The sequence below is a fragment of the Cervus elaphus genome, chromosome 12 (assembly GCF_910594005.1).
Source record: "Cervus elaphus chromosome 12, mCerEla1.1, whole genome shotgun sequence".
Classification (NCBI taxonomy): Eukaryota; Metazoa; Chordata; class Mammalia; order Artiodactyla; family Cervidae; genus Cervus; species Cervus elaphus.
The window spans coordinates 88010917-88034035 of record NC_057826.1 but is presented as its reverse complement, the minus strand read 5'-3'; the positions used below and the strand labels follow the sequence as shown (position 1 = coordinate 88034035).

The following is a 23119-nucleotide window of genomic DNA, read 5'->3' as shown; positions in this document are numbered from 1 at the left end:
AGTTCTTGAAGGTTACACAATCCCTTTTACAACCAGTCACAAAAAATCACAAAAGACTAAAGAAGTGTACAATTCCATGTACACAAATGTCCAAAATAGGCAGGTGTGTAGAGACAGAAAGTAGGGCAGAGGTGGGTGTTGGGACAATTGAGAAGTGCCACTAAAGGGCACAGAGTTTCTTTGGGGGATGATAAAAAACCCTCTGAAATTGGTTGCGTTGATGGTGACACAGTTCTATGAACTTACTAAAAGTCATTGACTTGCACACATTTTAAATGAATGAATCATGTGGTGCATCAATTATATTTCAGTAAAATTATTGAAACATGTTTTTTACATACTCTGGTCTGTATGGAATATACTTTTTCACTAGATTCAAATTGTAAGAATAAAATCAATGCAGTAAAAAATGTCCTAAAGTATGTTTATTAGGCTAATTTTATTTTTAAAGCCAAAATTTTAAACTTTAAATAACATTGTACCTATCATTTAGGCTGCACATTCAAAATATATATGTATAGAACTGTATTAAAAGCTTATATTGGTAAGCTTATGTATAATAAATGGGCTTCCTTGATGGCTCAGCTGTAAAGAATCTGCCTGCAATGCAGCAGATGCGGGAGATGTGGGTTGGATCCCTGGGCCAGAAAGACCCCCTGGAGGAGGAAGTAGCAACACACTACAACATTCTTGCCTGGGAAATCCCGTGGAGAGAGGAGCCTGGTGGGCCGCAGCCCACAGGGTCGCAAAGAGTTGGATGAGACTGAGCGAGTGCGCGTGAACACACACGTATAATAAAGTACTAAAAAATCTCCCTTGATCACATACCTGATCATGAGTATGTAATCTGTCCTTGACGTGAAGTAGTGAAATTGATTTGTATTTTTCTTTTGCGTAGGTTTTAGAAGGTTTCTGCTGTAACTTCCCAAATGTATACTATTTAAAGAGTCTATTTTAAAAAATTATTTGTTTATGGCTTCCCTGGGTCTTTGTTGCTCAGTTCAGTCACTCAGTCATGTCCGACTCTTTGAAACCCCTTGGACTGCAGCACGCCAGTCTTCCCTGACTGTCACCAACTCCCGAAGCTTGCTCAAGCTCACATCCATTGAGTCGGTGATCCCATCCAACCATCTCATCCTCTGTCGTCCCCTTCTCCTCCTGCCTTCAATCTTTCCCAGCATCAGGATCTTCTCCAAAGAGTCAGTTCTTTGCATCAGACGGCCAAAGTATTGGAGTTTCAGCTTCAGCATCAGTCCTTCCAATGTGTATTCAGGACTGACTTTCTTAAGGATTGACTGGTTGAATCTCCTTGTAGTCCAAGGGACTCTCAAGAGTCTTCTCCAACACCACAGTTCAAAAGCATCAATTTTGGGGGACTCAGCTTTCTTTATAGTCCAACTCTCACATCCATACATGACTACTGGGAAAACCATGGCTTTGACTAGACATACCTTTGTTGGCAAAGTAAAGTCTCTGCTTTTAATATGCCTTCTAGGTTGGTCATAGCTTTTCTTCCTAGGAGCAAGCGTCTTTTAATTTCATGGCTGCAGTCACCATCTGCCGTGATTTTGGAGCCCCCAAAAATAAAGTCTCTCACTGTTTTCATTGTTTCCCCATCTATTTGCCATGAAGTGATGGGACCAGATGCCCTGATCTTCATTTTCTGAATGTTGAGTTTTAAGCCAGCTTTTTCACTCTCCTCTTTCACTTTCATCAAGAGGCTCTTTAGTTCTTCTTCACTTTCTACCATAAGGGTGGTGTCATCTGCACATCTGAGGTTATTGATATCTCTCCTAGCAATCTTGATTCCAGCTTGGCTTCATCCAGCCCAGCATTTCACATGATGTACTCTGCATATAAGTTAAATAAGCAGGGTGACAATATACAGCCTTGATGTACTCCTTTCCTGATCTGGAACCAGTGTGTTGTTCCATGTCCAGTTCTAACTGTTGCTTCCTGACCTGCATACAGATCTCTCAGGAGGCAGGTCAGGTGGTCTGGCACTCCCATCTCTTTAAGAATTTTCCATAGTCTGTTGTGATCCACTCAGTCAAAGGCTGTGGTGTAGTCAATAAAGCAGAAGTAAGTGTTTTTCTGGAAGTCTCTTGCTTTTTAAATGATCCAGCGGATGTTGGCAATTTGATCTCTGGTTCTTCTGCCTTTTCTAAATCCAGCTTGAACACCTGGAAGTTCATGGTTCACGTTCTGTTGAAGCCTGGCTTGGAGAATTTGTTCCTTTGTTTCTGCCCTTTTTCTAGCTGCAGCAAGCAGAGGCTACACTTCAGCTGCCCTGAGCAGGCCTCTGATTGTGGTAGCTTCTCTTGTTACACAGCATGGACTCTAGGCATCAGGCTTAGTTATTCTGTGGCATGTGGAATCTTCCTGGACCAAGGATCAAACCTGTGCCCCCTCTCATTGGCAAGAGGATTCCCATCCACTGCACCACTGGGGAAATCCTAAAAGAGTCTGTTAACTTTCACAAAACTTTTGGAAATATAAAATCTATGAACGACTATAAGCAAACAAACAGAACTGTAAAGGATTCCTTGCTTCTTGAGCAGCTGGAATTCCTGTTTGTTATGTTGCCTTCTGCTGTAGTGTTCAAAGCATTGCAAAACTCTGGTTAGTAAAATAGCTAAAGCAATGGCCATTTCTTGTTCTTGGACACCTGGTTTCTTTTTGACATTGCTCTTCCCTGAAATTGGGCCCCACATCTGAAGTAATAAAATAGCTAGCCTGATTTTACACCCAAACCATCTTTTTTATTTCCTAGATAGCTACTAGGCAGCACCAAAGCTTCTTTCACCTTTTACCCTCAGATATCACACAAAGAGAAGAGAGATGCTAGAAATAAGTTACATATGGAGTAACACCGCATAGTTTCAGTTACCTCAATAGCATGCTTCTTTATTTATTGGATACAGAATATGGAGAAAGCTGCTTAATTAAAAAGAGAAATGCAAGAAACACAAGCTACTATCCTATTAGTTTCTACAGGTAAAGTATCACTGTGGCTATATTATTATAGAGCCTGTGTTGGATAGTAGCATATTTCTGTTCATGAATAAACTTCTAAGACGGTTTCTTTTAGAATGATAATAACTTTATCAGTTGGAGGTGATTGTGATATCCTTTACACTTTACAGACAGAGGTCATATCCTGGAGATTTGTCAAAACTTTCACTGTCTGTAACACATCTTTCCCTCTGGGACTGATGATCAATTAAGTCTTTATATAAGAGTTATTGAAAAGCCCCTTGGTTCCATCCTACTCTCCAGTAGGGAATTCCATTCTCTTTTGTTCTGATGTATTTAGTTGACACTATAATAATAAATGAAAGCAGAGCTATTAATACGTAGGCTTGTCATCAACATGTGGGTTTTGCTCTCTCTTCACATTTCTATAAATGCCCTTGTACATAAGTCAGAGATCTTCTGCAAGAAATGTCAAAGGAAAATCTTATAACCTTGGTCGTAAGGACTGTATCATGCGTGTGTGCTCCGTTGCTAAGTCGTGTCTGACTCTTTGCAACCCATGGACTGTAGCCCACTAGGCTCCTCTGTTCATGGGATTCTCCAGGCAAGAATACTGCAGTGGGGTGCCATTTCCTCCTCAGAGGAACCCAACCCAGGGTTCAAACCTGTGTCTCCAGCATTGGCAGGCAGATTCTTTACCACTGAGCCACAAAGGGAAGCCAAAGGACTGTATCAGATGCTCATTATTTTTAACAGTTTTATTGAGATATAATTCACATATTATTCAATTCACTCATTTAAAATGTACAAATTGGTGGCTTTTAGTATATTTACAGAGTTGTGCACCAACTACTTCAGTCAATTTTAGAACATTTTAGTTACTTCCCGTATAAATCCTATTCCATTACCCCTATTCAACCCCTCCATTGCCCCTAGGCAACCACTAATTGATTTTCTGTCTCCATCTATTTGCCTGTTCTGGACATTTCATGTAAATGGAATCATATCAGATGTAGTCTTTTGTGACTGGCTTCTTTCACTCTATACTTTTAAAGGCTCATCTGTTGTAAATATCAGTACTTCATTGCTTTTGATAGCTGGTTAATATTCCATTGCTCACTCATTCATCAGTTGAGGGACATTTGGGTTGTTTCTGCTTTTTAACTATTATGAATAGTACTGCTGTGAACATTCATGTGCAAATTTTGGTGTGAATGTGTATTTTTAATTTTCTTGGGTACAGACCTAGGAGTGGAATTGCTGGGTCGTATGACAGTTTCACATTCTTCTTTTAGAAGAACTGTCAGCTGTTTTCTAAAGTGGCTGCACTGTTTTATATTTCCACCAGCAGTGTACAATGGTGTGCCAACAGTTTTAACTATTAATACTACAGAGAATTAACTCATGAGCTCTGGCCTTTTGATGTGAATTGACTTTGCCTGGCAGGATGTACCAGAGCACTTAAATCCCAAAACTTCTGAAACTCCTTTATCTAGAAGCAGATAAGTCTGTAAGTTTGGACAGCTGATCCCATATTTGCCTACAGAGAATTCATCATGTAGGACTGAATGAAACCAGTGATGGAATGTGGATGGCATTATCTTGGAATGTTTTTATTTGTTTGTTTGTTTTTCTGTTCTGTACTCTGCTATACATATGACTGATTAAGGGCATTTGTGTTGCATCTCTAACCTTCAGTTTAGCAGGCTTTAACTGTTCAAACTAAAAGGTATACTCTTGCTTTTCAGACTGCACCACGTAGGATCTTAATTCTCTGAACGGGGCTCAAATCTGTGCTCCCTCCATTAGGAGCACAGTCTTAACCGCTGGACTAACCAGGAAGTCCAGGAATGGTCTCCCTTAGCACACGTCGTTAAAGGAACTATTACCCTGACTCTCCCTGATTATTAGCTTTGTGAATCCTTCCCATAAGTTTGTGTTTTATTTCAGCCAGTTTTAGAGCATTTTAATTACTTCCCAGGTAAATCCTATTCCTATTTTGACCCATCAAAATTCATGAAAGAAATAATATAGTATACTTCAGATCATCCAGTTTTCAGAAGCCAAGGACTAGTTGCCTCAGAATACGTGCCCCCTCATCACACTGCGTCAGAAACTAGGATGTACAAAGTGTCCTTCTCTGCAGCACCGTCCAGAAGAGAGGTCTGGAAGGCCCTTGCTTTCAAGTCGTAAGTTCAATTAGAATTGGTTCTCCTTCTCACCAAAGTATGATTGGAAGATCCACACATGTAAATCCAGTCAGGAGGGTCATATTTAGAGATGAATTTCTTTTTATGAGGTTTAAACCTTCCCATGGATAAGAAACAAGCACTGCATTTTATATATGGAAATGATGCTACAAAACCTTTCAGGGAAATGACTTATGGAGTCACAAGCTTACATGTCATAAAGGCTGCCATACTAGGCAGGCCAGAAACATTGACGAACTTGAGCTGCAAAAGAGATGTGGAAACTGATGACCAAACCTGGTGAGGGGAATTAGAGGGTGCTTGGTTTCTGTTCTCAGAGCAAACACACTGAGGCGGTCAGTATCAGGCACTTCTGGTGGAAGAAATAGAAACTCAACCCTACAGCTTTGTAACCATTTACAGGCAAAAGTTACCTTTCTGCTTCTAATATTCTGGCTCTGAGTTTGTTTCCCACTCAGCAAGGAGGCTTGCCCATTTATAGATGCCTCTTGTTGCACTCCTTATTTAAAACATGACACGTAGAATAATACTTACATAATTCAGGTTCATAGACTGCATTAGATAGCTACCACCAGACTGAATGAAACACCATACCATATCTGCTTAGAAATTCCTCTCAACCCTCCTATACTGTTGGTGCAGCCATTATGGAAACAGTGGAAATTCTTCAAAAATTTAAAAATAGAGTTGCCATATGATCCAGCAATCCCACTCCTGGGCATATATATATATACCCAGACAAAACTAAAGTTCAAAAAGATACATGCATCCCTATGTTCATAGCTGCACTATTAACAATAGCCAAAATGTGTAAACAATTTAAGTGTCTGCCAACAAACAGAGGAATGGATAAGGAAGATGTGGCACAAATATACAATGGAAAACTATTCAGCCATGAAAAAGAAGTAAATGGATGTTGCATCCATTTGCAACAATATGAATGGACCTAGAGATTTTCACAGTAAGTGAAGTAAGTCAGAGAGAGAGAGACAAATATCATATAATATCACTTATATGTGGAATCTAATATATGACCCAGATGAACTGATCTATGAAACAGAAACAGCCTCACAGACATAGAGGACACTTGGATTCCCAAGGGGGAGAGGACTGGGGGAGGGATCAAGTGGGAGTTTAGGGTTATCAGCTGCATACTAGTGTTACATGATGGATAAGCAATGAGGCCCTACTGCATAAGCACAAGGATCTATATTCAGTACTCTGTGATAAACTATAATGGAAAAGAATATGAAAAAGAATATATATATATATATATATATAATTACTTTGCTATACAGCAGAAATTAACACAACATTGTAAATCATTGTAAATCAACTACATTTCAAAAAAAATTAAAAATAAAAAGAAACTCCTTCCAAATATAGGAAGCTGGTTTAAAGAAATAATATTAATGTGGATACAAATATTTCCATCAATGATTATATTTTTATATGGCTACTTGCCTCCATTTTCTCAAAAAAGTAAAAAGTGATCAACTAGGTAAGAAACTTAATGGACATAGAGTCTTTTTTTTAAACCAAGGCATATCTTTAAAACTTATCTGAACCCAAAGAAGGAGTTGTGCAAAAGAAAAATTGTCCCAAATATGGTCCAGGATAGAATTTTTTTTGAATGATTTAATTCATAACTTCCTTCTGGAAATAAATTAAAATTTCTGATAAAAAAAAGTTAGAAATTTTTCTGATAAACTTAAGAGGATTAAGACTTATTCTGGAAACCCTAGTCACTTACCCACACAATTGACATCAGTCAAGAGTCTTAGTGACTTTCTAATTGAACATGGTTTTGGTTTTAAATCTAGTCTCACATGATTATCTAATTACTCACCAAAAGTACCCCTCTAAACTGGGACTACCAGAGGCCTTTCCCCTGACAGCAAGATGGTGATAAAACTTTAACTATAGTTCTAACTAAGCAGTCTCAAGAGTTCTCAACTGTATTCTACTTAGTTTCCTGTAAGAATGCTCACCTGCTTGTGAAGGTGAGAACCACAAAATTCAGACAAAGTAACACATGATGCTTATTGACCAAGTTGTTGGACATTTCTCGAACAGATTATTGAACACCTTTCTTCAAGATGAAACTATTCAGTGTTCTGTGCAGAGGAATGATTAAACTTCAAGTACCTCATATGATTAAAATGAAAAGCTGATAGACTTTGGCTTTATTCTACTCTTGGACTTTGATTTAGTCAGAGACTGAAGAAGATATTTGGTTATACTATAACCAGGAGCAAGGGGTCAATGACATAGAAGTAAGGGTCAATGACATAGAAAGTTTCCAGTGTTATAGCTAAGGTAAAAGTGCTGGCTACAGAATGTCCTTTCTTGGAGAAGGCATGAACTTTGCGCCATTGTTTCACACCAGTTTCTGCCCAAACTTCCAATACTTTGCAAATGTTCCTGACATACTTCCAGCAAAACCTATGTCTGTTGAAAAAGCATTTAATCACTGAGATGATTTCATTTAGGTGTAATGGTGGCTTCCCTTTGGATACCGCTCTTCTTTCTCAATCACCCTATTGCAGATGGAGGCATTGGGTCAGTGATTAAGCACCAATAGTTTTGGACATTTAATTGCTGTGTATTTTTAGAAAATCTCCTCACTAATTCTACTATGTGTTTCCCCCCTCTGAGTTTAATATAAAAATTGGCCCTTAGAAGAAATATTGGTTCCAACTGTACCATAATTTAACCTCTCCCTTGTTCTTGGACATTTAGATTTTTTAAAAACCTCTTTAAACTAGGTTGTGGCAAACATCTTTGTACATGTATCTCTGCTGCATTATCTTGTGTGTTATCATTTCCCTCTGAATTTCACTTCATTTTCTGTGAAGTTTACTGAGAAGAGAAAGTGCTGCTTTGGGGGACTTGGAAAAATTATTGTTTTAATGATTAAATTGGCTTCTGAGTGTAAGCGATGTTTGTGAAAATGAAAGAAAGAACAAACATCTAGTCAAGGGCGTGACCATCTCTTTTGGCTTCAGCTGATAATGAATGGCTCACCCCAAAGAACAGAACAGTCTGATCTGAAAATATAGAGCAGTCTCCACCACCTTGAAGCCTTTGATGGCTGTCAGCCTTGGCAAGCATCACATCTTTATGTGGGGAGGAAGGAGGTTGAGAAGCAGAAAGAAGGTCACCCCTAAGTCCCTGGAGATCAGGGGAGGACCCTACCTGGCACTTTAATCCTGGGTGCATATTGAAGTGCCCTGAACTAAGGGATCAGGACCCTGGACAGCTCAGTCGGCCTTGCCCTACCTTCACTACCCTCGTTCTTGGGCAAAGGGTTCCCCTCTTCATATTGGGTTTTACCTGTTTATTTATTAAGCAGAAAAGCTAACTGGTTAGCCCCAGGTAAAAAACCTCCTCAGTTTAAAGGGCCTAGGTTTTGTCATGGTAATAATGTCTAAAATACCTTTCCTTTTTACTCCTCTTTGAAGTTTATATGGTGTGATAAGAAAAAGAAGTCCAAGGTCCAAGGACGTATGACTGGTCATAGTAAAAATGAACTGGACTAATACTAAGTTCTTCTGATGCCACTGCATTCACTAATTAAGCAGTTACTGAGCATAAATAACATATGTGTTAGTTACAGTATAGACTAAGATTCTGTAACAAAGAGATCTCAAACACAGTGCCTCAAATCATGCCAAAGCATGCCTCTCTCACACATAACACTCCAGAGGTGGACAACGGATCCAGGGCAGGTGGGCTGCCCTTTTCCATGAGGTCATCCAAGGACCCGGGTCCTTCTAACTTGCTGTCTGGGTCCACAGACATTTCCTGTAAAGATCCGAATAGTAAATATTTTAGGCTTTGCAGGTTGTGCAATCTTTGTCACAACTGCCCAATTCTCCTAATGTAATGCAAAAGCATCCCTGTTGTTGTTTAGTCACTTCGTCGTGTCCAACTCTTTGGCGACCACATGGACTGTAGCCCATCAGGCTCCTCCTCTGTCCATGGGATTTTCCAGGCAAGAATACTGGAGTGGGTTGCCCTTTCCTTCTCCAGGGGATCTTCCCGACCCACAGATCGAACATAAGTCTCCTGCATTGCAGGTGGATTCTTTACCACTGAGCCACCTGGGAAGCCCAAAAGCAGCCATGGGCATTACATAAGCAAATGGGAATGGCCATGTTCCAATGAAACTGTATTTACAAAAGCAGGTTAGACTTGGCCCATGGGTTGTAATTTAATGACTCTTGCCTTTAGATGTTCTTTCCACCATCATGTTCATGTTCCAGACAGAGAAAGGAAGTGGATGGGTTGAAATTTCTCTTATAAAAACAAAATCCAGAGGTTAGCCACATAGTCATACAATGGAATATTCTGAAAATAAGAATAAATGAACCACAACTACACACAACATGGATGAATACCACAATATAATGTTAAGCAAAAGAAGCCAGACACAAAAGATTACATATTGATAGATTCCATTTATGGAAAACATAAAAACAGGCAAGCTAACATATGCTATTAAAAGTCAAGATAGTGGTTGCCTTCGAGGGGGTGGGGTCAGGAACCAGAAGTGGACACAAGAAGGCTTCTAGCTTCTGACGATATTCTGATCTGGAGGATGTAAGTTCCCACATGTAGGTATGTTCACACATGAAAACCCACTAAGCCGCAGCTTAATATTTGTTTACCTTTCTGTGTATAGGTTACACACCAATTAGAAGGTTTATATAAGTTGCAAAAAAAGAAAAAGAGTAATTCAAAAGTACTACACTATACTGTCTCTCATCTCTTATGCAAAACCAAATCAAAGGAGCACCCCAAACTGCAAGGGATCTAGGAAATGTGGTCTCTAGCTGGGTGGGCCATATGACTCTAAAATTCAGAGGGCTCTTTTATGAAAAGGAAGAAGGTAAAAATGTGTTCTAGAGACAGTTAGAAGGCTCTGTTACAGTCTGTGCAGCCATCCTGGTCCATGGCAGTTATCAAATCCCACTGGGCATGACCCGTGAGGTTCCCCTGGCAATAAAGTTCCCTGGTTAACCTGCTATGGGAATGCCATCATCGTCTGTAATTCTCTGCGTTGTCTGGATTTACTCTCTGTCGGGTTATTTGTCCATGATACTTGATAGCCACATTTTTTTATTGTCTTTTTTCCCTTTTTCTTTTTCTCCTCGGAACTTGAACATCATAGCAAGGGCTGCATCAGCCTTGAGGGAAATCTCAGAAATCTAAGCACTGATTTCCTTGAGCTTTTGAGCAGTTAAATTAGTAACTGGCTACCTCTCAAATTCCATATGAAAAAATAAGCCCTTGTGTATTTAAACCATTGAAATTGGGTCTTTGTTACCCGGAGCCAATCACAATTCTTAACTGATATGGAAAGCTTCCCTGACAAGATAATGTTTAAGCTGAGACTAGACAGAGCATGAGGTGGCAGATAGGGTAGCAGGGGAAAGTTCAAAGCCCTTTCCACTGCCTTCCACCACTAATTGCCGTCTTCCAGGAATAACCTGCCGTCTTCCAGGCAGGGAGACTAGGGGCTGCAGAGGTCAGGAGAGTTCAAGGTAAGATTAATTTGTCCAGAGGCGACATTTGACGCTATGCGGAAGGGAGGGCTTGGTAATGAACTCACATCTCTGTGTGTACGTTTCCTTCATGGCACTTATCACACAGCAGTCAACTGCATGATCCCTGGTGTGACCACAGGACTGCAGTCTCGATGAGGCCAGGGACAATGCCTGTGATTGTTCACCAGTAGCAAAAATCCTGGCGCAGAGCAGACCTGAATAATAGTTATTGGATAAGTTATAGCAGAAAGAACTGAACGAGAGGAGGAAGAAGAGAGACACAGGCAGGAGAGTGGAAAACCTTGGCTGGGGCAGGCACCTCTTGAACCACTGGGACACAATCCCAGTGACACTCCGCCAGGGCAGATTCAGACGACTGTGGTCCAGAGTCACTTTAGGGACCCACACTGGCATGCCTGTCCAGCTCACAGCCTTTCTCTCTTGGCTACTCGATGGGCGTGAGATTTGAGCCAGCATTCATAGCACTTCACCCTTGACCACAATAACTGATCCAAAATGTGGGTTTGTGACCCAGATTATCTGGATAATTAGGGTCCTGTCCCAGGAATTGTCAAACTGGAGTTGAGAAAAGAGACTCCTTCCCCCTCCGGCTATGAGGGTGTGAGCCTGGATTTCCCACAGTCTGGTCCAGCTGCCAGGAGGTGGCCAGCCTGTAGGAAAGAGCCTGATATCCAGAGAGAACTGGGAGAGACCTAGAGAGAGAAAGAGCGAAGGATCTTCAGGCTCCTGATTTCAATTACCCCTAAGGTTGGCTCCACTCTGCTCTTCCCAATTATACGAGCTAATGAATTCCTTTTAAATTTTTTTTGTGCTTAAGAAAGTTAGAATTGAGGTCCTTTTCTCGAAATCTATGAGCTGCCTTTTTCTCCAAAATACATCCTGAATCTGAGCACTTCTCACGATCTCCACTGCATTAACCTGGTCCAAACCACTACTGTCTCTTGCCTGGATGAATGCAACAGGCTCCCATCTCCTCTCTTGCTCCCTGACAAACCACTGTCCACCCAGCAGGCCAACTGATCCTGGATAAATGTCAGTCCAATGATGTCACCTCCAGTGATTTCTCTCTACATCCATACTCCTTATCCTGTTTTGGGGCATGATCTGCTTCTGTCTGCCCTCCAACTGTTCCATGCCACCTCCCATCTTCACCATGCTTCAGCTGCCTTGCCTTTTGTTGTGTGTTTCTCAGACTCATGAACCTCATTATTTCTTCAGCACCTTTGCACCTGCTGCCCCAGGTTTTTGCATAGTTAATTCTTCATCATTCAGTTTTTAGTAAAGTAATACAGTAATCATAGCCCCCCCATATCTGTATCATTTTGTATCATTTTGCTGTTGAAATTATCCACAGAAATTGTCACTAGTTGAAATTATTTATGTTTTACTTACTTTTTTTGTGGACTGTCTGTCCCCTAGAGTATGAGCTTCAGGAGACTAGAGACCTTGCCTGTCTGGCTTACCTGTGTCCACAGTAGGTGTTTGAGTAATATTCATTGAATGAATGAGTGATGGAATGAGGAGGAGCTGGAGTTCCGTTCAGGCCCTAGGTCCCCACTGCACCTCCTTTTCTCTTTCATCCAGACTGTTGGCCAGCATTAACTCATAGAGGAGCTTGCACCTGCCATGTGACTTCTTTCAACTTCTTTTGTCATTTGGGAAATGGGAACCCTACTCCTTGCTAAGCCAGCTCCAAGGGTTGTTGGAGATGCAAGGGGCTGGTGGGTAGCAAAGCCCACTGATGATCAGAATTGAATGTGTCTGGCCTGGTGGGGAACGCGTTGCTCCTGCCTCCGCACCAAGCCCTTGCTACTCAGGGCTGTTCAACCCGACCTGCTTCCTCCTCTCTGGGTCACCCACACAGCCTCATGCGCCTTGCCTCCCCACCCCCAGCCCTCCAAAGGTCTTATTTTATAGCTTCCTGTGAGCATATCACATGAGGCCATGACCCTCTCTGTGAGAAAGCAGAGGCTGTAAAAGGCCAGCCTTGGCTCCCTGCTCCGTGGTTAAATATTGATAACCAAGGAAATAGAGGCCCAGAGTGGGCATACCACACATCCCCCTGCAATGATGGTGCTCCAGACAGAGGGTCCTGGCCAGCCTGTTCCTCTGGGCTGGCAGGAGGGTTTGGATGTTTTCTTGTTAGTTGAGGCCAACAGATAAGAAGGAAAGTATTGGGCTCCTGGTTCTTGCTGACTGTGAAAGTCAGGTGGAGCCTGTTTGCCATCAGCGGCCACTCATTCAAGAGGTCAGTCACCCCGAAGCGACAGAGGAGGCTCCGGGCCTGGGCGTGTGCTAAATGCACAGCTCCCAGATGCGCCCGGCTGCCACAGGCCCTGGCGCACTGCCCCCCGAGTGACAGCTCTGCAGGAGGCTCAGGCGCAAAGACCAGCCGGGGTCCCCTGAAAGGAGGAGGAGGAAGAGAGAAATCAGTGCTGCTCCCACCAGCAGACCAGACAAGTCCTCGGAACCCGGGATCCAGGGTGAGTGTCTTCAACCTGCCGTGGGGATGGGGTGGCGGGTGCCAGGTCTTTGGCAGGAATCATGTCCAAGGGCAGATAGTTAAGTTCTGATTAAAGGGCAGGAATCTCATACTGAGTGAAGTAAGTCAGACACAGAAGGAGAAATATCCTATGACATCCCTTATCTGTGAAATCTAAAAAGAAATGATACAAATGAACTTACTTACAAAACAGAAACAGACTCACAGGCCTGGGGGAGGGATGGCTAGGGAGTTTGGGATGGATTCTGTGCACACTGCTATATTTAAATGGATAACCAATAAAGACCTACTGTAGACCACAGGGAATTCTGCTCAATGTTATGTGGCAGCCTGGGTGGGAGGGGAGTTCTGGGGAGAGTGGATACATGTATATCTATGGCTCAGTTCCTTCTCTGTTCACCTGAAACCGTCAGAACATTGTTAATCAGCTATACTCCAATACAAAATTAAAAGTTCAAAAGAAAAATAAAAAAGAAAAGATAAAAATATAAATAAAGCAGGAATCTTCTTGAGGGGCCTAAGAGAACATGTCAACTAAATGCAATATGATATCCTGGATGGGAACCTGAAGCAGGAAAAAGACAATAACAGAAAAGTGAAATGCAAATAAATCATGATGTGTAGCTAATACTTTTTTAAAAATTCAGAGATATTACTACTATGCTCTCTGTAGAAGAAAACTGGATAAGGGCTTTGAGGGGAATGTATCCTTTGCTTCTGTAACATTAACGTAGAGAGGGCCAACGTGTATCCATCTTATCATTTTGTTTCATTTGTTGGTATATTTTTATTATAACAATATTATGCATGTTTAAAACATACACTCCACTGTGGGCATCAGTCCACATGCAAATGTGTACACGTTTCTGATTAGTTCCAGTACCACACTGTCTTGATTACTGGAGTTTTAAAGTGAGTCTGGAAGTTGGGTAGCATCAGTCCTCCAACTTTGTTCTTCTCCTTCAATACTGTGCTGAGTGTCCTGGGCCTTTTGCATCTCCTCATAAACTTGAAATTCAGTTTGTCAATATCCATAAAATAACTTGCTGGGATTTTGATTTGGGCTGCCCTGTATCTATAGGTCACATTGGGAAGAACTGACATGTTGATTAGTTCCACTCATTAGACATCCAAAATTGGAATTGTTGTCCGGAAAGGTATAAGTACAATAGATACATACTTTTTTATTGAGGTACAGTTGATTTACAATACTATATGCTTCAGGTGTATAACATAGCTATTCAAAATTTGTAAATGTTATACTCTGTTTATAGTTTATAGACTATTGCCTGTATTCCTTGTGCTGTACAATATATCCTTCTGGCTTATTTATTTCATACATAGTCGTCTGTATCTCTGAACCCCCTACCCCTCTCTTGTCCCTCCCCATTCCCTCTTCCCACTGGTAACCACTAGTTTGTTCTCTATATATCTGTGAGTCTGTTTCTTTTCTGTTATATTCACTAGTTTATTTTATTTTTTAGATTCCATGTATAAGTGATGTCATATAGTATTTGTCTATCTTTGTCTGACTTATTTCACTTAGCCTAATACCTCCACGTCCATCCATGTTGCTGCAAATGGCAATATTTCATCCTTTTTTATGACTGAGTCCGTTGTACAGATGTACCACATCTTTATCCATTTCTCTGTCAATGGACATTTAGGTGGCTTCCATATCTTGGCTATTGTAAATAATGCTACTATGAACATCGGAGTGAATGTATCTTTTGAATTGGTGTTTTCATTTTCTTTGGCTAATATATGCATACAATAAAATACACACAAATACACAAAATATGTGTTTAGTATACATACAAAATATATACATTTAAAAATATAGTTACATGTATTGTTTTCACAAAGGTAGTATGTACTCAGGAGAAATGTATACAGTACAGAAGTGTTCAGAGTGGATGTCCCGTGGATCTAGACCCCAGCCCACTTCCCTAGAGGGAGTTGGTGTTGGCATCTTGACCTCCATGTTCTTTCCTCTGTGGGTGTATGTTGGGGGAGGGGCTGGGTGTTCTGCATATGCAACAGGGGTCTGTGGCCAATATTACTAATTAATCCAGGCATTCCTGCATCTGAGACTAGACAGACGATCACAACCGTTAATAAGTGCTCTGGACAAGTTGGAGCTGGAACACAAGATCACATCGATTAGCCATCCCTGTAATTTGTCTTCCCATTATTCAGTATATATATCTCCTTCAAATGAGTAAGTAGGTAGTGGGCATCTGAGTCCTTGAAACTCTTTTTTTAAAAAAAAGTCTTTTTCTCTGACTTCCATCTCTGTCTTGGCATGTTAGTAGTGTAGTGATGGTTTAGTTGCTAAGTTGTGTCCGACTCTTGTGACCCATGGACTGTAGCCCGCTAGGCTCTTTGGTCCATGGAATTTCCCAGACAAGAATACTGGAGTGGGTTGCCATTTCCTTCTCCAGGGGATCTTCCCAATTCAGGGATCAGATCTGCATCTCCTGCATTGCAGGCAGATTCTTTACCAACAAGCCACCCAGGAAGCCCTTGGCACATGAATGATGATTCATATATGAAAAACTTGGCTCAGTATTATATTTGTATCAAAATATTTTCCTTCAAAATCTGTAGATGTTTGTTCAGTTTTCTCAGAGCATTTAGAGTTGGAGAAAACTCTGACGTCAGTCTTTTTATTAGTACCTTGTTTTTTTGTTTGGCTGCTTGCCATCCAGTTGTTTTTGGATGTTCCTGGCTGAGCCTGCAAAGGCTATTTTGGATTGGACATCAAGAGAGGGGGGATTTTGAGATGGCCTCTGGCCTCTCTCTGCCTTGTCCTCTTAGCCCTATGACATGTTTTCATGATTGGTTTGTTCAAAGCCCTTTACTTTGCTCTCCATTTCTGTTCCCTTTTCCTCCCCTCTCCCTCCCACACGCACTCCCGCACCAGAGATAATTAATGTGTTGAATGTGTCTTTTTTAAAATGTGTCTTTGAAAAATGTGTATTGTTGTTTTGTATGTGTGTATTTTGAATTTTCATAAATGGTGTTGCATGCTCCCTTATGATCCTTGGGGATACTTTCTTTGGGATATGAATATGCTCAGGAGTAGAACTGCTGGGTCACATGTACACTTGCTTTGACTGATTGCTCTCTAGATGGCTGCTCCAGTCTACACACCCTGGCAGTGCATAAGGCTACAGCCCCAGAACCACACCAACACCTGGCATTATCCACCTTCCAAAGTACGCCAGTCTAAGAGATGTTAAGTGGTGTTTCTTTTCATTTTAATTGTCATTCTTCTGATTTCCAAAGTTTAAGCATATTTTTATATGCTTGCTAGCCTTTTGAGATTCCTGTTTTGTAAACTGTCTGTTTGTATTATCTATTAGGATTCTAGTCTTTTTCCTATTAATTTGTTAGAATTCTTTGTACATTTTAGATATCAGTTTCTTCTGGGTTTTAAGCATCACAAGTATCTTATCCCAATCAGAAATGTGTTTACTACTGTATTGATAGTATTCTTCATTGAACAGATCATCTTATTTTGATATAATCAAATTCAACAGTTTTCTGTTGTTATTCAATGATTTAAGCTTGTATGGTTTTAAGAAGTGCTACCCTACTTCTATTAACTTTGCACTTTTCCTCATGCATTTAGGCCTCTAACATTGGAGTCTGTTTTTGTGTATGTTGTTTGTTAGATGTGCATGTGCATGATGTGCACTCAGTTGTGTCCGACTCTTTGTGACCCCATGGACTGTAGCCCGCCAAGCTCCTCTGTCCATGGATTTCCCAGGCAAGAATACTAGCAGGGGTTGCCATTTACACCCCCAGGGGATCTTCCCAATCCAGGAATTGAACCTGCATCTCCTGCATGGGCAGGTGGATTCGAGCCACCTGGGAAACCCCTAGATGTGCAACTGGTCTTCCTTTTCTCCATAGAGTGAGCCAATTTTCCTGACACCATCTACTAAACAATTCCTCCTTTCCCTACTGGTCAGCAGAGCTATCCTTACCTTAGAAATATCAAGTTTCTACATGAATATAGGTCTGTATGAAATCTCTGTTCCCATGCCTTGGTATAATGACTTGGTTTTATGTCAAAACCACGTTTTTTTATTATAATACATCTCAATATCTGATGGGACCAGTCTCCCCTCTTAGTCTTTTTTTTGATGTTTATGTGCTCAGTCCTGTCTGACTCTGCAGTTTACTTTGTCTATATAAGTACTAGAATAAGTGTATCAAGGTCCTCAAAAAACATCCAGTTAGAATTTTGGCTGAGATTGCATTGAATTTATAGATTTATTTGGGGGTAACTGATATCTTAGTAAGTTTATCCTGTCTGAAAACATAAACCTCTATTTATTCAGATCGTTTATTATTAGTATCTTGTTCTAGAGTTAAAAAATGTTCTTCAGGGGACTTCCCTGGTCCAGGAGTTAAGAACTCCATGCTTCCACTGCAGGGGGCACAGGTTTGATCTCTGTTTGGGTAACTAAGATCCTACATGCCCTGCAGCACAGCACCTCCCCCCCAAAAAAATTCTTCACATGCTACTGTCCTACTGTGGGATGCTGCTACTGCGCTACTGTGGGATGCTGGGATGCTACTGTGAATGATCTTATTTTTATTTAATTTTCCAGTTTCACTGATAATGGGAGAAATACTATTTCGAGCTTGTATACAGGAACTTCAGTTAATGCGTCTATTAGTTCTATTGTTTATTTTTCTAGGTATTAATAGATGATCTTGTCATCTGAAAATTATGAGTTTTAACTCTTTCTTATCAAGTCTTATACTTCCTTTTCTTTCCTTATAACACTTGCTAAGACCTCTAGGACTGTATTAAACTGTAATGGTCCAAATTTAACCAGCAGCTACCTTTGTCTGGCACTTCACCATTCTCCACTCTGGGTCCTGGGCATGTTGATATCCAGGAGAGAGACTGATAGGCCCAGCCTTCGTCACGTGGGGGAGACAGGCACCTGAGATTGGCCAGCACAGGAAAATCTGCTGCTAAGGAAACTTGGGGAAGGAGTGGGGTGGGCTGCAGAAGCTGGAGGGGATGCTGGGCAGGCGAGAACTGGAGAGACCCTGCAAGGGTTGGTCCCACAGCCCGTCAGTGGCTTAATCCTCCCCACACCCGCGTCAGTGCTCCTCCCCACGTGTAAGGAATTTTAACAAAGATTTGAGTGGCTCCCACTTCTGTGGTCTCTGCTCAGGCCCCACCTGTTCCAGGAGTTCCAGCTATTTCAGTCTTGTAACTTTGGGCCCAGGGAGGGGCAGGGTTCGGGCAGGGAGGGGAGAGTAAGCTGGGGTGGGATATCCATTCATGCTCCGTTCTTCGTTCTTCGTTTCCAGGAGTCTTCAGGCCTTTGCCAAGGGTCATAACCTTAGTAGGCCAGGAGAGCAGCTGGGGGCGAAGGGGTCTGAGAACTTCCTTGTCAGAAACATATCCCAACCAGGAGCAGGAGCATGAACTACAGTGAGGAGCTAACCAGAGCCCCACCCATCACCGAGGTGCCTCAGGAGCTGCTGGAAGAAATGCTTTGGTTTTTCCGAGTAGAAGATGGTAAGTGGTGGGGATGGGTGGTGGGGGTGCGCTCTCCTGGCTGAAGCCCCCATCATGGTCCCCTGCTCCATGGCAGGCTGCACATTTCCTCCAGGGCAAGAACTGAGGCTGAGGGTCTCACTACCCAGAGGCGCCTGGCTAAACTGCACCTCCTTTCCTCAGGGCTGGTCACTCATTTACTCATCCATGCTGTCATTCACAAATACTTATTAAGTTCCTTCTGTGCACCAGGGACTCTTCTCAGCATGGGGGTTACAGAAGTGAAAACACACAAAAATCTCTGCCCTCATAGAGCATTCCTTCTAGTGAAAGAGAAAAAGCAACAAATGACTAAAATGCATAGCATGCTGGTGAAATGAGTAATAAGGAGAAAATTTAAGCCAAGAAAGGAATAAGAAGTGTGCAGGGAATGTAATGTGGTCAAGGAAGGACTGGCTTAGAAGCTGATGTTTAAATAAAGGCTTGCGGGAGGTGACAGAATTAGCCATGCAGATTATGTGGGGGAAAGGCATTCCTGGTAGAGGGAACAGTAGATGCAAAAGCTCTGAAGCTAGATGCTGCCTCATCTGGATACAGTATGGACAGATCCTGATTATCCAAACTCAGATTAGCTACTTTATGTATTATCTACAGGCAGCTTGTCAAATCTAATTTAACTGCCACCGTTTCTTCCCTCCCTTCCTCACTTCTTTCCTCCCTCCCTCGCTTCCTTCTTCCCTTCCTCCCTCCCTCCCTCTTTCCCTTGTACTGCACTTGGCCAGCCCCTAGCAAAGCTCTGAAGATGGTGAAGTTTATCTTCACTACACACTTCCTTTCCCCACTATTATTATCCCACTGCAGTGCTGTCTCCCCCAGGTACATGAGAACTTCCTTGGAGCAGAGATCTCTTCTCCCCCTGTCCCCTACTTTGGACCAGGAGTTCCCCGGCTCATCTTCAGCTTGGTTAGTCTCTCTCTACAATATGTGGCCCATAGCAGGGGGAAGCTGATGCTGTGAGTTGGTTTGTTAGGGGCCTGAGGGGCACCCGGCCTGTCCTCAAGGCTCCATCCTGTGTGTCCCTCCCCAGCAACTCCTTGGAATAGTTCCATGTTCGTCCTGGCGGCCTTGGTGGTCATGATAAGCTTCATCCTCTTGGGAAGGAACATCCAGGCAAACAGGTGAGGAGCTGGTCTGGGGGTGGTCTCTGGAGGGTGGGGAAATCTAGAGAGGGGTCATCTAGAGACCTCAGCTGTCCACCCTCTGGGTCAGCAAAATGCAGCCTGCAGGGTTTTGTTTGAGAACCCAAAGCTGCAGAAAAACTAGCAGCTGTCCTCGAAGACCATTCCCTGGCCAGCAAGCAGGGCGGGGGCTGGTGTGTCTCAGAAATCAGGATCACTGGCTCTGGAGTCATACAGGCTGGGTTCAGATACCAATTCTGCCACTCACTAGCTGGGCAAGACACTCAGTACCTCCAGGCTGGCTTCTCCTTCTATAAATGGCAACCGTGATGGATTCTTTCCTCCTAGGATTGCGGGGAGTGCTCAGTGGGGGCTTTTGTAGAATTAGGGATGTGGTTAAATGGGAAAACCTTGTGCTACTCCAAGGCCAAAAGCAGGGCATGGATAGAGACCTGAGATCATTTGGGCTCCTGGGTAATTCTGACATTTTTATAACAACAATTCTCCTTAACCCTGGATGAACAAACAAATCACCTGCGTAAGAATGTTAAACACAGGTATCTGTGCCTCACCTTAGAGATTCTGATGCAGAGGGTCTGTGGGGGAGGGGACCTGGGCACTGGCATTTTGTTAAACTCTCTGGATGAGTCCAGGACTAACTTTTGAAAGCTCCTTGAGGGCGGGAACTACATTTGACTCAACTTTGCTTCCCCAAGCAACTGGTACAGTGTCAGATTCTGGAAGTTATTCAACAAATACTTGGTTCACTCATTCCCATTCATTCATTCAATAATTACTATATCCTAGTAACTAGCAGTAACTTTTAAACAGTAATACTGAGAATCCCTCCTCAGATCTGTATCGTGGTTTGCACATGGTTTTGAAGGCACTTTCACTTTCTCTCACTTGATCAAACCGGCCCGGTACGGTGGGGCTGGCACAAGTTACTTACTCCCACTGTACAGAATAAGGTCACTGAGGATCCATGGAAGAGTTGGCCTAACCTTCAAGCTCTTCTTCCTGTGCTATATTTTATGTCATCTGTGAATCATCCTCATAGTTCTGCTATAAAGCCAGAAAGAAAGAACTCAGTGCCCTTCGTTCACATCAGTAACTAGTCGTGACGAACCGCTACAGCTCAGTCATCATTCATTCCACAGAATAAGCCGAGCATTGCTCTGCGCCAGGCTCTGTGCCGAGAATGGGGACCACAGGGCTGGACAAGATAGACTCAGCCCCGCTCATGGAGCTGACCGTTTGGTGGGGAGACAACTGTAGTTGAGAATGACAGGTGATCACTGTGGGATATATAGAGGTGGGATCTAGGGCCTTGCGGGCAAAAAAGAGAGGGAGGCTGGGCTGACCAAGGGACAGCATGCCCCAAGCTCAAGGGAGGAGCAGGAGGGCCCCTGAGGCTGTGGTGTGGACGGTGGGGGCGGGAGGAAAGGGAGGTCAAGAGGCAGCAGAGCATCCGAAGGAGTTTTCAGGTTCTAGCTCATAAGCACTGGGGAGCCAGAGAAGAGCTTTGCTAAGGACATGAAAGGTTTATGTTTTAGCAAGATCAGTCTGCTAGAAGGACCCAGAGGGGTAGTGCCTCTGAGAAGGTGACTTTTCCTCTCTCAGCCTGTCAGGAAGCATCTGCCTCAGCAAAGTCACCTCGGAGACAAGGCAGCTGTCCTCAGGAGCAGCAGACAGTCAGATGTTCCCTTATGACCCAAACAGATTGTCTGGGCAGTCAGCTCAAACCCTGGCAGGGTCCCTCCACTATTGCTAGGAGATCTAGGGGTGGGGACTTGGAATAGAACCACCTCAGAGGGAAGACGTTTGGGTAAGTTACTGGTACGAAGGCTGGATCTTGGATGCCAGGTTCCAGAAGTGGGCAGTGGGGAGCCAGTGAAGGTATTTGAGCTGAGGACTCTGGAATCATGGCTGGTATGTGCATGAGACATAAGCACCTAGAGGCAGAAGGATTAAGTAGGAATTTCCTGCTACAGTCTGTCTAGGGATGGAGTGGAGTGAGGGTGGGGATGGGGTAATAAGGACTACACTAAGCAGGATGAAAGTGTAGCTTGGTGAAAAGAACACAGGACTCGGAGTCAGGAGAGAAATGCATGACCCAGGCACATGCTCTCAGGCCCCTCTGAGCCGTATTACGTCACTTACAAGAGGAGCTACAGTAGCTGAGTTCACAGGTGGCACTGGGGGTTTGGTAAGACGATGCATGGACAAGTCTAAGATGTTTCTCTGCCAAAAACCCATCAAACCATCTCAGCTTTCTCCCCAGACTGTTCCCAGAACTCTGCACTGGATTTACCCCCTCAAACTTGCTAACCCACTTGGGAGCCCCAATCACTGCTCCAACTACTTGGTACCCCAACACAGGGAACCCACATTCAATAGTGTTTTCTCTCTTCCCAGAAATCAGAAGAAGCTGCCACCAGAAAAACAAACTCCAGAAGCCCTGTACTTGGCTGAGGGCGGAAACAAAGATGACAACAACCTGACCGTCCTAACAGAGACTTTGCTCTCTGAAAAGCCAACTTTGGCCCCGGGAGAAATGGATGCAAAATGCAGGGATGTGCCGCTGGTCCGTCTTCCAGACCCACAAGAATCTGAAAGCTAGTCAGGGTGCAGGGCAGTGCCCCCAGAGTGTTAGCAGACAGAGTGAATGAACTGCAATCAAACTAAAACCCGGTTTTGAAAAAAAGGAACAAAACCTTTTTATTAAAATGCTTCTGGATGTGGGCAGTTGGAATTGCATAGTTTGTTCAAATGGCGGTGGGCCACACATAAGTGGCTTGGAGTGAAAGTGTGAAATCCAGAGCCAGCCTGTGGGTCAGGAAGCCTGGTGAGACTCCTCACGTGGTTTTGAGGAGTTCCCAGCCTCCCTCTGACCTCGGCTTCTCCCTCTGTAGAATGTGGCTGAAACCTGGGTTGGAGCTCTTGTTTTCAATCCAAGCTCCTGGAAGGGCTGAGTAAGGAAGGGTCAGGGTTCTGGGCTCAGAATTCCTTCCCCTCCCTTCTCTCCGTCTGATCCACCAGGGAAGCCCTGGACAGAGGAGCCTGGTGGGCTACAGTCCATACAATCACACAGAGTCGGGCATGACTGAAGTGACTTTGCATATATACACTCCCTGCTCTCCACT

At 43.1% G+C, this 23119-nt stretch overlaps 2 protein-coding genes across 5 annotated transcripts in view; one reads left to right on the top strand and one right to left on the bottom strand.

The window, feature by feature from the left end:
• Positions 1-9594: 9594 nt before the first annotated feature.
• Positions 9595-23119, bottom strand: part of RASL12 (RAS like family 12) — a 28542-nt gene continuing 15017 nt past the window's right edge. For all 4 annotated transcript variants that reach the window (XM_043920377.1, XM_043920379.1, XM_043920375.1 and 1 more), the window contains exon 5: positions 9595-13161. In XM_043920377.1, the coding sequence (XP_043776312.1) occupies positions 12666-13161 (496 nt within the window). In that variant the 3' untranslated portion in view covers positions 9595-12665. The remainder of the gene's footprint in view (positions 13162-23119) is intronic.
• On the top strand, positions 10615-22718 carry SLC51B (solute carrier family 51 subunit beta). Its single transcript, XM_043920382.1, has 5 exons — positions 10615-10735; positions 12990-13242; positions 18606-18816; positions 19883-19973; positions 22392-22718. The coding sequence occupies exons 3-5, from the start codon at positions 18720-18722 to the stop codon at positions 22594-22596; spliced, it is 393 nt and encodes a 130-aa protein (XP_043776317.1). The 5' UTR covers positions 10615-10735; positions 12990-13242; positions 18606-18719; the 3' UTR covers positions 22597-22718.

What these genes read in the sequence shown, in the direction of transcription:
- SLC51B (XM_043920382.1), top strand. Translation starts at nt 18,720, where the DNA reads ATGAACTACAGTGAGGAGCTAACCAGAGCCCCACCCATCACCGAGGTG. An exon ending in GTTTTTCCGAGTAGAAGATG is followed by an intron (nt 18,817 to 19,882) that starts GTAAGTGGTGGG and finishes GTCCCTCCCCAG; the next exon opens with CAACTCCTTGGAATAGTTCC. An exon ending in AGGAACATCCAGGCAAACAG is followed by an intron (nt 19,974 to 22,391) that starts GTGAGGAGCTGG and finishes CTCTCTTCCCAG; the next exon opens with AAATCAGAAGAAGCTGCCAC.